General features: G+C 39.7%; 1 protein-coding gene across 1 annotated transcript; it reads left to right on the forward strand.

Annotated features, from left to right (window-relative positions):
* The first annotated feature begins 7,603 nt into the window (after nt 1-7,603).
* Nucleotides 7,604-13,543, forward strand: LOC108715140 (H/ACA ribonucleoprotein complex subunit 3-like). The gene is made up of 2 exons (XM_018259993.2): nt 7,604-7,831; nt 13,100-13,543. The coding sequence occupies exons 1-2, from the start codon at nt 7,778-7,780 to the stop codon at nt 13,238-13,240; spliced, it is 195 nt and encodes a 64-aa protein (XP_018115482.1). The 5' UTR covers nt 7,604-7,777; the 3' UTR covers nt 13,241-13,543.
* The last annotated feature ends 253 nt before the right edge of the window (nt 13,544-13,796 follow it).

The following is a 13,796-nucleotide window of genomic DNA, read 5'->3' on the forward strand; positions in this document are numbered from 1 at the left end:
TGCAAAACATTCGGCTGAATACCGAACCGAATCCAAACCTAAATTTGCATGTAAATTGGGGGAAAGGGTGAAAGACAAGCGTGGTTAAAAAGAAATTTGACTTCCTTGTTTGTGTGAAGAAAAGTCATGTGAGTCTTTGGATTCGATTTTGCCAGGCACTTGGATTTGGATGAATCCTGCTGAAAAAGGCAGAATCTTGGCCAAATCCTGGATTCGGTGCATCTTTAGTTTCTAGTGGGTCTAACTCATGGTAGCCAGCAGTGTTGCACTATCCTGCTGCCAGTCACCAACACACCCCTTCCCGGTGTCCCACCAGCCCAGTCAAACACCAATAGCCAGTGGTCAGGAAGCATATACTGGGCACCTGTTTGAAAGAAAATATGTGGTTGTTGTGGGTTACTAGGCAATTTGGGCTTGTTTAAATTATGATTTTTACTATGGGCCTGTAACTGCACCTTCTGGTTTTTCAACTTACTGGTTACATGCAGTCTTCACCCTCCCTCTCTCTTTGTTTTTCCAATTTTTGTCTACCATTAATACCTCTGACCTGCTTGTCTAGTCCTGACCACATCCTTCCCTCAATATTCAGCTATTGCATATTTATCTTTCATCTTATCACTTGCTAGTGAACCTTATGTTTCTGTAACAGATGAGACTCAAGATGAGTTTCTAAAATTATCTATTATCTGCTATGTAACCTGTGCCTTTTTTCCTTCTTTTAGAAGGGCTGCCCCCATGGCTACACAGCAGCTTGCTTAAAGAAACTATAGTAGTGTTTCTGAAGCAAACACAACATTTTTACCAGTGTGGAGCAACAGTACACAAAAATTGGTTACTTCTTCCCAACAACCAAGCTACCAATCGCCACCTATTCCATTGGATAATTCTTTCATTAATTTGGCCGATGGCCCTGGAAAACCAGAGAAAATGTTTTTGAGCACTGTTGCTTTAAGCATATAAAGTGCATTAATATGATGGAGTAATCTGGGATTTTAAATGCAGCAACATCTGGGTAAAGTATGATGGAGAAATTGTGTTTCCATTTCCTTTAATGATTCTGAATGTCCATTTATCCTCCATAGTGTGGTAAAGTATATAAAAGTAAACTTTATTGTAATATTACCGTTATTATTACCATACCTATATGAGTGTATATGTGTTTAAAAAAAAAAAAAGGATACCACAATGGTTGTTGTACTTGACTTTGACCATCAGGTGGCATTACCATCCAATAAACCGTTATAAGAACGCTAAAAGGTTTTGATCCGGCAAACCAAAATGCAACTGTGCAGGAGGCCTCACTTAATATTTACTAATTTAATCATGAAAGCATGATTAAAATTTCTGGCCCTGAAAACTTTAAAATAGAGAACACTGTGGGAAGCACTTTTTCCCCTTCTGCATAAGAAGAAGCAGCAACAGTTTTGTAACTTCATGGAGCTGATTGCAGGCAATACTCTGCTTGAGGTCTACTTCTTGTCAGTTGAATATGTACTGGCAGATGCCAACAAACCTACTGGGAACCTGTCTATTATTAAAAAAGCTGAAATGACGTGCCCTCCATGGGGGTGCATGTAATTTGCATGAGGGCCATCATTCCTGTGGGATGCATACCCAGCTTTACAGCAGAAAAGCTCCTTGTTTTATTAGTTACTCATTCCTTCTAATATGTCCCTACTTCCAATAGACCCTTGGGTCAGTAGACCAGATTGCCCAGAAATATTTGTAACTTTTTCCTGCACCAGAAATACAAAATTCAACTCGTTAATGAACTCCAATTGTATAATTACTTATCTTTCTATTCAGGCCCGCTCCTATTCATCTTCCAGTCACATATTTAAATCACTGCCTAGCTGCTAAATTCTAAACCGAAGAGCTGCTGAACAAACCGCTTCAAAATTCAACAACCTGAAAACATAAAGTCCAATTGCAACTTCTTTCACAGTATGAATATGTCTCCATTATATTACCCTATATTTCAGAACCCAATTGAAAGCCTTTTTGATGAGCATTACCTTTAAAAGGCAAACAGAAAAATAAGATGTGCAAGCAGTGCTCAGTAGCACATAGACTGTTTTGATAACACAGGTACAAGATGCACTTACAGTTAACTCTTTACTAACCTTATTATTTTCTCTCCAACAGCCATTTGGCTTTTGCTTATAATTCTTGCCGATCCACATAGCAAAATTCCATTCACCAGTCTTAGGACTTAAAGGAACAGTTCAGTATAAAAATAAAAACTGGGTAACTAGATAGGCTGTTCAAAATAAAAGATGTTTCTAATATAGTTAGTTAGCCAAATATGTCATCTATAAAGGCTGGTGTGACTGGATGTCTAACATAATAGCCAGAACTCTTCTTCCTGCTTTACAGCTCTCTAAGTCGCAGGTTAGTCAGCGACTTAAAGGGGGCACATAACTGTTCAATGAGTTTGCAATTGATCCTTAGCATGCAGATCAGATTCAAAAGCAAACAGTTATAACTCATGTGGTCCCTCTCAAGTCACTGATTGGTTACTGACTGGTAACCAATCAGTGGAAACCAAGAAAGCTGCAAAGCAGGAAGTAGTGGTCTGTTATGTTAGATATCCAGTCACTCCAGCCTTTATACGTTACATTTTTGCCTAACTAGCTATATTAGAAAAACATTTTATTTTGCACAGCCTATCTATTTACCCAGTTGTTATTTTTCTACTGAACAATTCCTTTAAGGCCAGCTGACAAGCACAGAATTGGTCCATCAGGGACACATGGGGTATATTCTGGTGTAAAACACAGTCAGTGTGCACACAAGATGTGGCTGGAGATGAGCAGACTGGCTTTTGAGAAAACTTCTTCGTGTCCCTGGCCTGGGGGTACAAATGACCAGATCCTCAATAACATAGAGATGCCAAAATGTCACCTCAGATATACTGTACTTATAAAAATATGTAAAGCAATATTTCGAAAATCAGGAATATTCATTGAGCCATACATGTAGGGGTTAAAACTGCAACAGACAATACAAGGGAGAAGAAAGAAAAACTATACATGGGAACTTTAGCTTTATCGTAATAGTTTTTACAGAGAGAGCAGCTGTCATTTAAGCAAATCATATTTAATATATTAAATGAGATCAATGATGAGCTGATTGCAAATATTTTTAACAATGTTTATATCTAATAAAATGGAAAGAAAATCATGTGTATATTTATTTTGTGCACGTTCAATACATCAATGGTAGGTATTTCACAATATAGGCAAGTTTCCTGCTCAGGCATTCGCCGTATTTTTAAAGTCCCTTGTGGTACCTGAACAATGCAGAAGCCAAGCAGTTTGTATCAGTCAGCTTAGACTAGCTACAGCTTGCCTTGAACAAAGCAACTGATCAACTCTGTAAGTGGCAATAAGTCTTTTGCCTGAAGGCACATAGGTTGTTTTTGCTCCAGCAGCGTATTTTAGCCAACTTAAACCACCTGTTGCCCCGCCCTCTTCCTGCAATGCAAACTGCCAGAAAGTGCACTGGTAGAGAAAGCACCCTGTATGGATTTTAATGGGAGGCAGCAGGGAGACCTATGCATCCAAATCAGTTCATTGGTTACAACTTGCCATCATGGTTGAGTGTGATATTCAGACTCAAATTAGCTTTGCTAGAAGCCTTTTATAAAATTGGTTTTGTATTTAGGAGCATGCGTTTGTTGTGAAGATCAGTCTGTAATATAAGGGCGTAGGCATACGTCACACCATGGTATAATCACACTTAATGGAAAAATGAAATTGGTAGGTATCTCACAGTGATTATAATCACTAACCTCAGACCTTGGGCCAGCTTATTTTCAGTGAAGATGAACACATACCGGGGTCTAGGGTTAGCAATTATAATCACTGGAGGGTGCCTACCAAATTGGCAGTATAGGCCTATGTTAGTAAGGGAGTTGCAGTAAGTCAGGATTAAAACTTTTGGTTTAGGTAAATTATACCAATTTATGTTTAGGGAGCTATATAAGAATAAAGATTGACAATAATAATCCCCTCATAATTGCTCAAATGCTCTTTAGGGGACCCTTGCAAATATCTCTATGAAATAGAAAAATGTTATTTATTGGAAATAGCTAGGGATTTTACTCATATTCTAAAACATATCCATTACTGTGTCTTCATAATTCCCTATCGGACTCATTTTATCATTTCCCCATGCCTTCTTGGGAGCCAGAAAGACATCAGTGCTCTAATGGCTATGGTATAATATTTCCTTAGTTAGAGTGCCTCGGTATAATTATATTACAGCTAATAAAAATATAGATCATTGCTAATCTATTTCTCCCTGAATTTGCTGGATGGCCAAGTCTGATGCCGATGAATATGAGACGAATATTGTTTTATCAATTTAACACTTACTGAATGTGAAAGACAGAACCACTGCACCATCACTATGTACGTAGACTATGTAAATGTAAATAGTAACACAGCACAGTGAATTATAACCTACCATTTAGGCTAATGGCAGACAAATTGATTACCAGTATTGTATTCAATATTTTCACTGATTGCAATTTTCCCTAAACATTTGTACAAAACCCCAAGATAATTTTCAAAATGTTTTTCTATTTCACTTAAGGGACATTTCCTAGTCTTACCTGAACAACAAAAGCTTGATAAAAAATGCTTTCTTATTAAAGACTTTGCAATTTGAAAGTTTCATTTGTCTTAGTGGTTTTTTTTCAATGTATTCTAACGATTTCTTTTAAAAAACACTTTGATGTTACTGGACCTTTAGCTTAAGGTGACTGGATTGTCAGAGCGAAATCCAGGGACAGGGCAGAAAATGGCAAAATTTTTAGACCATGCCCACTGTGCAAGACTCATAGTATGATGGCACAGAGATTATTTCATGTATAAATACCACCAGAATTGATAGAAAGATGGCACAGAGGAAATTCCATGAATAAATACCCCAGAACTCATAGTAGGTTGGCACAGAGATTATTTCAGTAGGTTGGCACAGAGATTATTTCATGTATACATACCCCAGAACGCATATAGTAGGATGGCACAGTGGTAATTTCATGTATAATGCTCCAAGACAGTACTTGACTAAGAAAATAATTTTGAGTGACAATTATTATATAGACTTAATTTTGAGTGAAAGACACCCCAAGCACCTCAAGGCATAAGTGACACCCCAGTATGGCATTCCATACCCCAAAACTCATAGGTGGATAGCAGAGTGGCAATTCTATGTATAATACACACAGAACCCATACCAGGGAGAAACTGAGGCTAAAGAGCCAAATTGCAACAAGATAACAGTAATAAGGTAGGTTGAATGCAGACAGAGTAAATAGTATACACCATTAAGTATAAGGAAGAAGTTGTTTTTACCCATCCTCTCTCAGTACATTTGAGGGGCGAAGGGGGGAAATGCAGAGCAGCAGCATAAAATTCTCTTCCTCCTCTTCGCCAGTAGGAACCAATGGGGTGGGAAATTCAAAGCACTGCAAGCTTTTCCCTGCCAGGCTCTTCAGCTTACAGCTCACTTTGGCTGCTGTGCCCTTGCTCTAGTGGTTAAAAGGTTTATCACGGGCCCTGCTTTACTAAACTTGTTCATGCTCTGTGTGCGCACACACACACACATCCACACTGGGACTTTTTACTGTGAATGTTCCAGGTGGGGACAGTTCCCGCAGTCGTTTCTCCACGGGGACCCAACTGCTGAAACAGGGTTGGTCCCTGTGGAACAGGGACAAATGGTCAGCTTATATTAACTCCACCCTCTCCCCCAAACCTATTTGTATGGTTGCAACCTGGCCAGTAAAAATTAAGCTTCATGTCGAAGTTATTAAGAAATAAGGCAAAAATATAAGAAGATCGTTATTTTTTTCCAGAAAAGCTGGCAACCGTACCTACTAGGTTTACCACCTCAAACCGCAAGCATGCATGTTCTAACACTCTCCATGCAGGCCCGGACTAGAAATCTGTGGGTTCTGACAAATGCCAGAGGGGCAGCTGTAAAATGCCATACACCAGTAGCGTTGCCACCTGGCCAGTATTTTACAGGCCTTACTGGTAAAAATTATGGTTGATCCCAATGTTATTAATAGGGACATCCACACTGGGACTTTTTACTGTGAATGTTCCAGGTGGGGACAGTTCCCGCAGTCGTTTCTCCACGGGGACCCAACTGCTGAAACAGGGTTGGTCCCTGTGGAACAGGGACAAATGGTCAGCTTATATTAACTCCACCCTCTCCCCCAAACCTATTTGTATGGTTGCAACCTGGCCAGTAAAAATTAAGCTTCATGTCGAAGTTATTAAGAAATAAGGCAAAAATATAAGAAGATCGTTATTTTTTTCCAGAAAAGCTGGCAACTGTACCTACTAGGTTTACCACCTCAAACCGCAAGCATGCATGTTCTAACACTCTCCATGCAGGCCCGGACTAGCAATCTGTGGGTTCTGACAAATGCCAGAGGGGCAGCTGTAAAATGCCATACACCAGTAGCGTTGCCACCTGGCCAGTATTTTACAGGCCTTACCGGTAAAAATTATGGTTGATCCCAATGTTATTAATAGGGAAAAAAGATAAATATATATATATATATAGGAAGCCTGGTATTTTTCTCCAGAAAAGGTGACAATCCTATATACCAGTGATCCGCAATCAGTGGCTGGTGAGCAACATATTGCTCATCAACCCATTGGATGTTGCTCCCAGTGGCCTCATAGCATGTGCTTATTTTTGAATTTCTAACTTGAAGGGAAGTTTTGGTTGCATAAAAAACAGGTGAAGTGCCCAACTGATGCTCCTATAGGCTGCCAGTCTTCATAGGGGCTACTAAATAGCTGATTATGGCCCTTATTTGGCACCCCCTGGGACTTTTTTCATGCTTGTGTTGTGCTCCCCAACTATTTTTAAATTTGAATGTGGCTCACGATTAAAATAGATTGGGGACCCACATTCATTCGGGCCTCTGTGTAGAATCTGACAGACCTCCCAACTGTCCCTTTTTCGGAGGGACAGTCCCTCTTTTGACAGCTCAACCTGCAGCCCCTCATTTGTACTGGAAAGTCCCTATTTTCTCTGCACTGAACAGCCAGAAAGAGAAACAAAGTTTCTCACTTAATTGTCTTTTAGCAGAGCACAGGACAGCTAACAGGTGCAAATAAGATACTTTGTAACAATTTTGAGACAAAAAAAGGAGAAAAATTTTCAAACTTTCATAACCTGCTACATTTTGTAAAATGAACATGGTAATTAGGGAATGTGGCCACATAAAGGGGCGTGGTCACTCTTTTTACTTCCAAAATGTTGGGAGGTATGATCCCAATCCAGACCTGCTGCCCTTCATACTTCTAAGCACCATCATCTGCTTACTACAAGCCCAATATACAGATTCTAAGGTCAAGTGTATTTTAATTTGACGGAGAAAAGTGGCACAATCATAAGCATTTGTTTTAACCATTACACTCTCAAGTGATCTGATTGGTCAGCGACATACCCAAGTATCTACTGACTAGATAGGACAAAGGGCAGAAAACACTACTGGAGGCTGGTGGCGCACAAATCCAGTAGGACTGTTGCCGCCCATAGTTACGTCACAAACTGAGACAAGACTGAAGGATCAACAGATGTGGGCGGAAGTGCTGAAGTCGCGAACGTTGCCGGAACAGGAATTAGTTTGTGCGGAAGTTATAGTTATACTCTGGCGGAAAACGTGGAGTGCTTAGTAGAGCGAGAAGAGGACTGTGTGCTCTTTTCTTTCTGATTTGCGCGTGTTACTGATTGAAGTGAAACAATGTTCTTGCAGTATTACTTGAACGAGCAGGGGGACCGTGTATACACAATGAAGGTGAGTAATGTAAATACAAAGCTAACATTTTTTTTTATACTATGAAGCTACTTTGAGCTTGACTATTCTTTAGTACCTAGAGGGGCGCACTTTAAAGGAATTGTTCAGTATAAAAATAAAAACTGCCTAAATAGGCTGTGCAAAATAAAAAATATTTATAATATAGTTAGTTAGGCAAAAATATAATGTATAAAGACTGGAGTGACTGGATGTGAAACATAATAGCCAGAACACTACTTCCTGCTTTTCAGTGCTCTTGGTTTACACTGACTGGTTACCCTGGCTACCAGGCAGTAACCAATCAGAGACTTGAGGGGGGGGGGCTACATGGGTCATGTCTGTTGCTTTTGAATCTGAGCTGAATGCTGAGGATCAATTGCAAACTCGCTGACCAGATATGTACCATGTGGCCCCCTTCAAGTCACTGACTAATTCAGAGTTATATAGCTGAAAAGCAGGAAGTAGTGTTCTGACTATTATATTAGACATCCAGTCACTCCAGCCGTTATACATTACATTTTTGGCTAACTAACTATATTAGAGACATTTTTTATTTTGCACAGCCTATCTATTTACCCAGTTTTTATTTTCACACTGAACTGTTCCTTTAAAGTGTTATAATTGTCTTCCTCTCTGTCATTTAATTGTAATGTAATATACCTGTGTCATTTAGGCCTTTAGCCTGTCATCGAGACGCCTTTTGAAAAGATAAGTTACAAAACAAAACCAAAAAAGATTTTGTGGCCACAAATAAGACATTTTGGATAGGCTATAAAGGGGACATCCACCTATTTGTTTACATTTCTTCTTCTAACAAAAATTGCTAGTTTCTTTAAAGTGTTCCAGGGTTCCTGTTCCTGTTCGGGCGCTCAATTTTATACCACTGTGTATCTTGTTGGCGCTATAAATAAATGATAATGATGATGAAGTCTGTACCTATATGATGTTGGCTCAGTTGAGAAAGGAGCCGCTGACACCCCTTTACCTCAACTGCTTTTTACGCTGATCCTAATGGTAGGAGGTAACGTCATTAAAAAGTGTAAAAGAAACTTATCGCTAAATTTTTATTTTGGTAAAGGGGCTTGTTGAAGACATGTAAAGAGAAAGGTAGAATTGCGCATTACAAAACAATTTAGCACTCTGAAATTGTAAATAGACTTTTTTACCCAGTGGGATGTGCTCTATGCAAAATAAGCTGTGGATCACTTTGCCACCTTCTTAAGAGAAAATAAATGTGCTCAGTCTGTTTTCACACTGAAGCACATGTGCAACCACTCAGTTTTTGTTTATATGTGGCTATACTTATGCTGATGCTGTGTGGTAAGCAATCAATACATCTGTTAAGGTGGCCATACACGGGCCGATAAAAGCTGCCGACCGAGTCGGCAGCTTATTGGCCCATGTATGGGGGGCCCCGACGGGCTTCCCCGATTGAGATCTGGCCGAAAGTCGGCCAGATCTTGATCGGATGGGACTAAAAATCCCGTCGGATCGCGGCCGCATCTGTTCGTTGATGCGATCCGACCGCCCGTTCGCTAGGATCCGATCGTAGGGCCCACGATCGGATCAGCCCGATATTTCCCACCTCAAGGTGGGCATATCGGAGGGAGATCCGCTCGTTTGGCGACATCGCCAAACGAGCGGATCTCTCCATGTATGGGCATCTTTAGGCAAATTGACACATACCATACAAGGGGCCATTATACAGTAGGGCCTTCTTTCTGCTTATCCACTTGTTAAGCCAGACATCCTGAAGGAGCAGTAAAGGCAGCTTATTGGCCTACATATGGGGCTCTCCAGCTGGCCTCCCTGACTGATATCTGGCGGCATATCATGCAGATATTGATCAGGTAAAAAAATCCTGTTTGAGCAAGGAGTACATTGGCTTAAGCTGGCCATAGATGCAAAGATCCGATCGTATGAATCATCGTACGATCGGACTTTCCCATCTCCCAACCCGCCACTAACCATTCAGATCAAAGTCTTACCAGTCAGATTAGTTAAAGGGGTTGTTCACCTTTGTAACAAATTGACAAATCTAACAGTTCACATGAATAGAACAAACTTTTCCATAGAAATAGTTAACAGAAAAAGTACAGTTCAAGAGATATTCACCCCAGAAGTGTCCCTGTACTAATCCTTCAGTTCCACACAGACCCTGTGCTGGGAGGGGGTCACTGACCCCCAAAAACACTACAGTGTTCACTTCCTCTTCCTTATATGACATCACACATTGTACTGGCAGCTAACTTAACTCCTATTGGCTATGTCTGCTGTCAATCTGCCACTGCTTCCTGTGCTGGGGAATTTGAGCAGCATTCAGGTACTGAAGAGAAACTGTTACAAGTTTGTGAGAGGGAGGAGGAGTGTGGGCTGTGTACTGCAGAGACTTCAACTGTGCAGATGGGGGGATCAAGGTGCTTGAGACCTGGAGTTTTCTGGATAATGGATCTTTCCATAATTTGGATCTTCATACCTTAAGTGTACTAGAAAATCATATTAACATTAAATAAACCCAATAGGCTGGTTTTGCTTCCAATAAGAATTAATTATATCTTAGTTGGGATCAAGTACAAGGTACAGGTATGGCATCTGTTATACAGAATGCTTGCGACCTGGGGTCTTTCGGATAGCAGATCTTTCTGTAATTTGGATCTTAGTACTAGCAAATGGTGTAAACACTAAAGAAAGCCAATAGGCTGGTTTTGCTTCCAATAAGGATTAATTATATCTTAGTTGGGATCAAGAACAATCGACTGTTTTATTATTACACAGGAAAAAGAAATTTTTAAAAATTTTAATTATTGGATTATAATGGCTACTATGGGAGATGACACTTGTACTTTCCAGAAATATATTATTATTTTTTGAGAGCACACAAAATGTTCAAAAAACGTACCTGCCCTCATCACTGCTCTGCCTGTCACTTAGGGCTGCCACCTCACCCTTTTAAAACCAAACACATATGAAATTCACAGCCTGCATGGCTAATTAGCAATTCATTTAGATGCATGATACATGGCTGCACAGAAATCAGTTCAGTCTGCAGCATCTAAATGAGTTGATAATTAGCCATGCAGCCTGTGGATTTCTTATGTGTTTGGTTTTAAAAGGGTGAGGTGGCAGCCCTACTGTCCCTGCTAGATGTGTAAGTTACATACGTTTCTAAGCAAGTCAGTGCTGGTTTTGTTGCAATTTTGTAAATAACTGACATTATGCTTAATGCCAAAGGTTGCCAAACAATGTTGCTCCTTCCTTTTCTGCAGTATTTGTCTGCATGGCTGTGTGATTGTTTGTTGCAAGACAGGTTTGTTTATATGCTGCGTCTGTTAACCTCTGCCATTACAATTGAGTAATCAACCAATGACCATTCAAATTATGTGACCGGTTACAGTTCACAAGCACCCAATAAATTACTAGGAGGAGGGCAGTATCAACATCCAATAGGAAACAAGTAAGGGCAAAGCCTGGGCATGATGATGTCATCATATAGGAAGTTCTTGGTGTGTCAGGTTCAAAATAGGCCACTCCCATCACTTCAGAAAACTGGTCAGAGAGACAGGAGAAGGGCTGAGTTAATAGGTATAGAAATTAGCTTTTACAATGGCATTTTTACTTTTTGTTATGGAAAATGGTTTTTCTAACACATTGAGAGCATTGTTAGTGGTTTCATAAGATTTGTACATTGAAGGTGAACAACCCCTTTAAAGAACAGATCTGCAATGTTCTGCCCCTGACAGCAATCGTACGATATCTATGTCCAACCAAAGCTAGTGACAGTCTCCCACTGAAAATCGTATGATTGGCAATACACGCAGAGATATTATCGGCAGCCGACAGAAATTTTCTAACCTGTCCGATCGACCGAACGACCGATCTCTGCCGGACGAAAAATGTCGGGACTCTCCACACACGGTCCGAAAATCGTACGAATCCTCGATTCGTACGTTCAGATCTTTGCGTCTATGGCCAGCTTTATTGATGTGGTGCTTGTGCTGCTTTATGATCTAATCTGCACAATATTGCCCGCCTAAAAGTGGGAATCTTGATGGATGGCAAACTTAAAGGGGTTGTTTACCTTCCAAATACTTTTTTTTAGTTCAGTTGTTTTTAGATAGTTCCCCAGAAATAGACTTTTTTCAATTACTTTACATTTTTACTGTTTTTCCAAAATCTAAGTTTATAGTTGAATGTTCTTGTCTGTGGTGTTTGAGTCTGGCAGCTCAGTAATTCATGTGCGGATTCTGAACTGTTACAATTTTGCAACATTTATTTGATGCATTTCTCAGGAGCATCTCTGGAGTATTGACAACTATTGTATCAGTTTCAAGAGCCGCCTGTAGTGAAACCCAGAGATTCTGCTCAGCAAGGACAAAGACTAAATGTAAATTTAAAACAGTTTACAGGGTCGACGACCCCTCTCCTAGAGCTGCTTTAGAAGGTGAAAAAAAGACACTTTACACTTCAATATTAGAATACCAGTGACACATAAAAAATAAAAAGTAATTGGAAAAATTGGTGATCTATTGGAAAACAACTAGTTGTTTGAAGGTGAAAAACCCCTTTAAGTAAAGAAATAGCCATAGTACATAGATAGTGATCAAGATCATTGGGTCACTTTATATATGCCAAAAATCTGCCTTTAACTCTTTTTGTGCCATTGTTGTTCTTTCATGGTGCATGTTGCCAGTAAACATGCTGTGCAACATATGGGATAAAAGTCCCTTTTCTACTATGTGAATCTGATGGTCTTATTAACATTACACAATCAAACTCTTTACTATGGAACCAAAGCTACAGCTTTGGTCCATCTATTCCCTCAGAATCACATATCACACTCAGAGAGACCAGTCATTTATTTCCTTGCTCTTTTTGACCTGACTGTCAGGATGGAATTATGAAATAGATTAATTTATATTGTACCTAAAGCCGTATCCTATCCTATCGTATGTACATAGCATACAGGGTCACAAATTTTACTTTTCTGCAGATTTGACAGGCTGTTTATTGGTGCTAGAGTGGGGCCCTGCTATATGTGATGTGGTCTGCATTTATTTTGTGATTCACATGTAAAAACTGGCATGGGGCAAACGGCCATCCATGTGTACCCAGATAACATACTCAACCCACCTGTCCAGATGTTGGGTCATTTTAATTAGTGGAAGCAGTGATGGATGTAATTTAGAAATGAATGAAGGAAGAACATGTTGGTAATTCTAATGATTGTTTTTTTTTTTTTTTTTTTTTTTTTTTTTTTACAATATTCAGAAGGTTTGTCCTGATGGACAGCCGACTGCTTCAGCCCACCCTGCGCGCTTTTCTCCTGATGATAAGTTTTCCCGGCACCGTGTCAATCTGAAGAAGAGATTTGGACTTCTACTTACCCAGCAACCTAGACCTGTGCTATGAGCCATGTGACAATGCCTGACACTTCCTTGTGTTGAAAACATCGGCCAATTATCTATACTTCATGCATTGACCAGCAAATAACCGCATAGTGTTGAAAGAATACCTTCACGTCATCATCCTAATGCTGTGTGAAGGCATGCTTCAGAAACTACATGTAAATTTAATTCCAAAAGGACTTATCCCTATGTGGTACAACCATTCATTTTTGTTTTTTATTACCTTGTAATTTCTCATTCCTAATCAGGTGGGATTTTCTGTTTCCTAGTTGTGTGATAATTAAAACAAGTTTTCTGTTTGCTTCCATCTTTGCTTTCATTGTTCTGCCTGCAGTTTATTGAATTAAATCAGTCAGTGATTGGTTGCCCTTTAATAGTACTGAATGTTATGAATTTGCCATATCTATTACGTCCTGAACCGATATAATATACATTATACATAAAATATTTTGAATCATTTCAAAGTTATTTGCAGCTGTAAGTGCTGCTACAAGCAGCAGTCCATGACCCTTTCTATTTTCTGCACCTTTGGTTTTGACTTGACCTAGACAGACCTGTGA

The sequence above is a fragment of the Xenopus laevis genome, chromosome 1L (genome assembly GCF_017654675.1).
Source record: "Xenopus laevis strain J_2021 chromosome 1L, Xenopus_laevis_v10.1, whole genome shotgun sequence".
NCBI classification, from domain to species: Eukaryota; Metazoa; Chordata; class Amphibia; order Anura; family Pipidae; genus Xenopus; species Xenopus laevis.

Coding starts and splice junctions, on each gene's coding strand:
- LOC108715140 (XM_018259993.2), top strand. CDS start 7,778: ATGTTCTTGCAGTATTACTTGAACGAGCAGGGGGACCGTGTATACACA. Junction 7,832..13,099: donor ACCGTGTATACACAATGAAG/GTGAGTAATGTA, acceptor TACAATATTCAG/AAGGTTTGTCCTGATGGACA.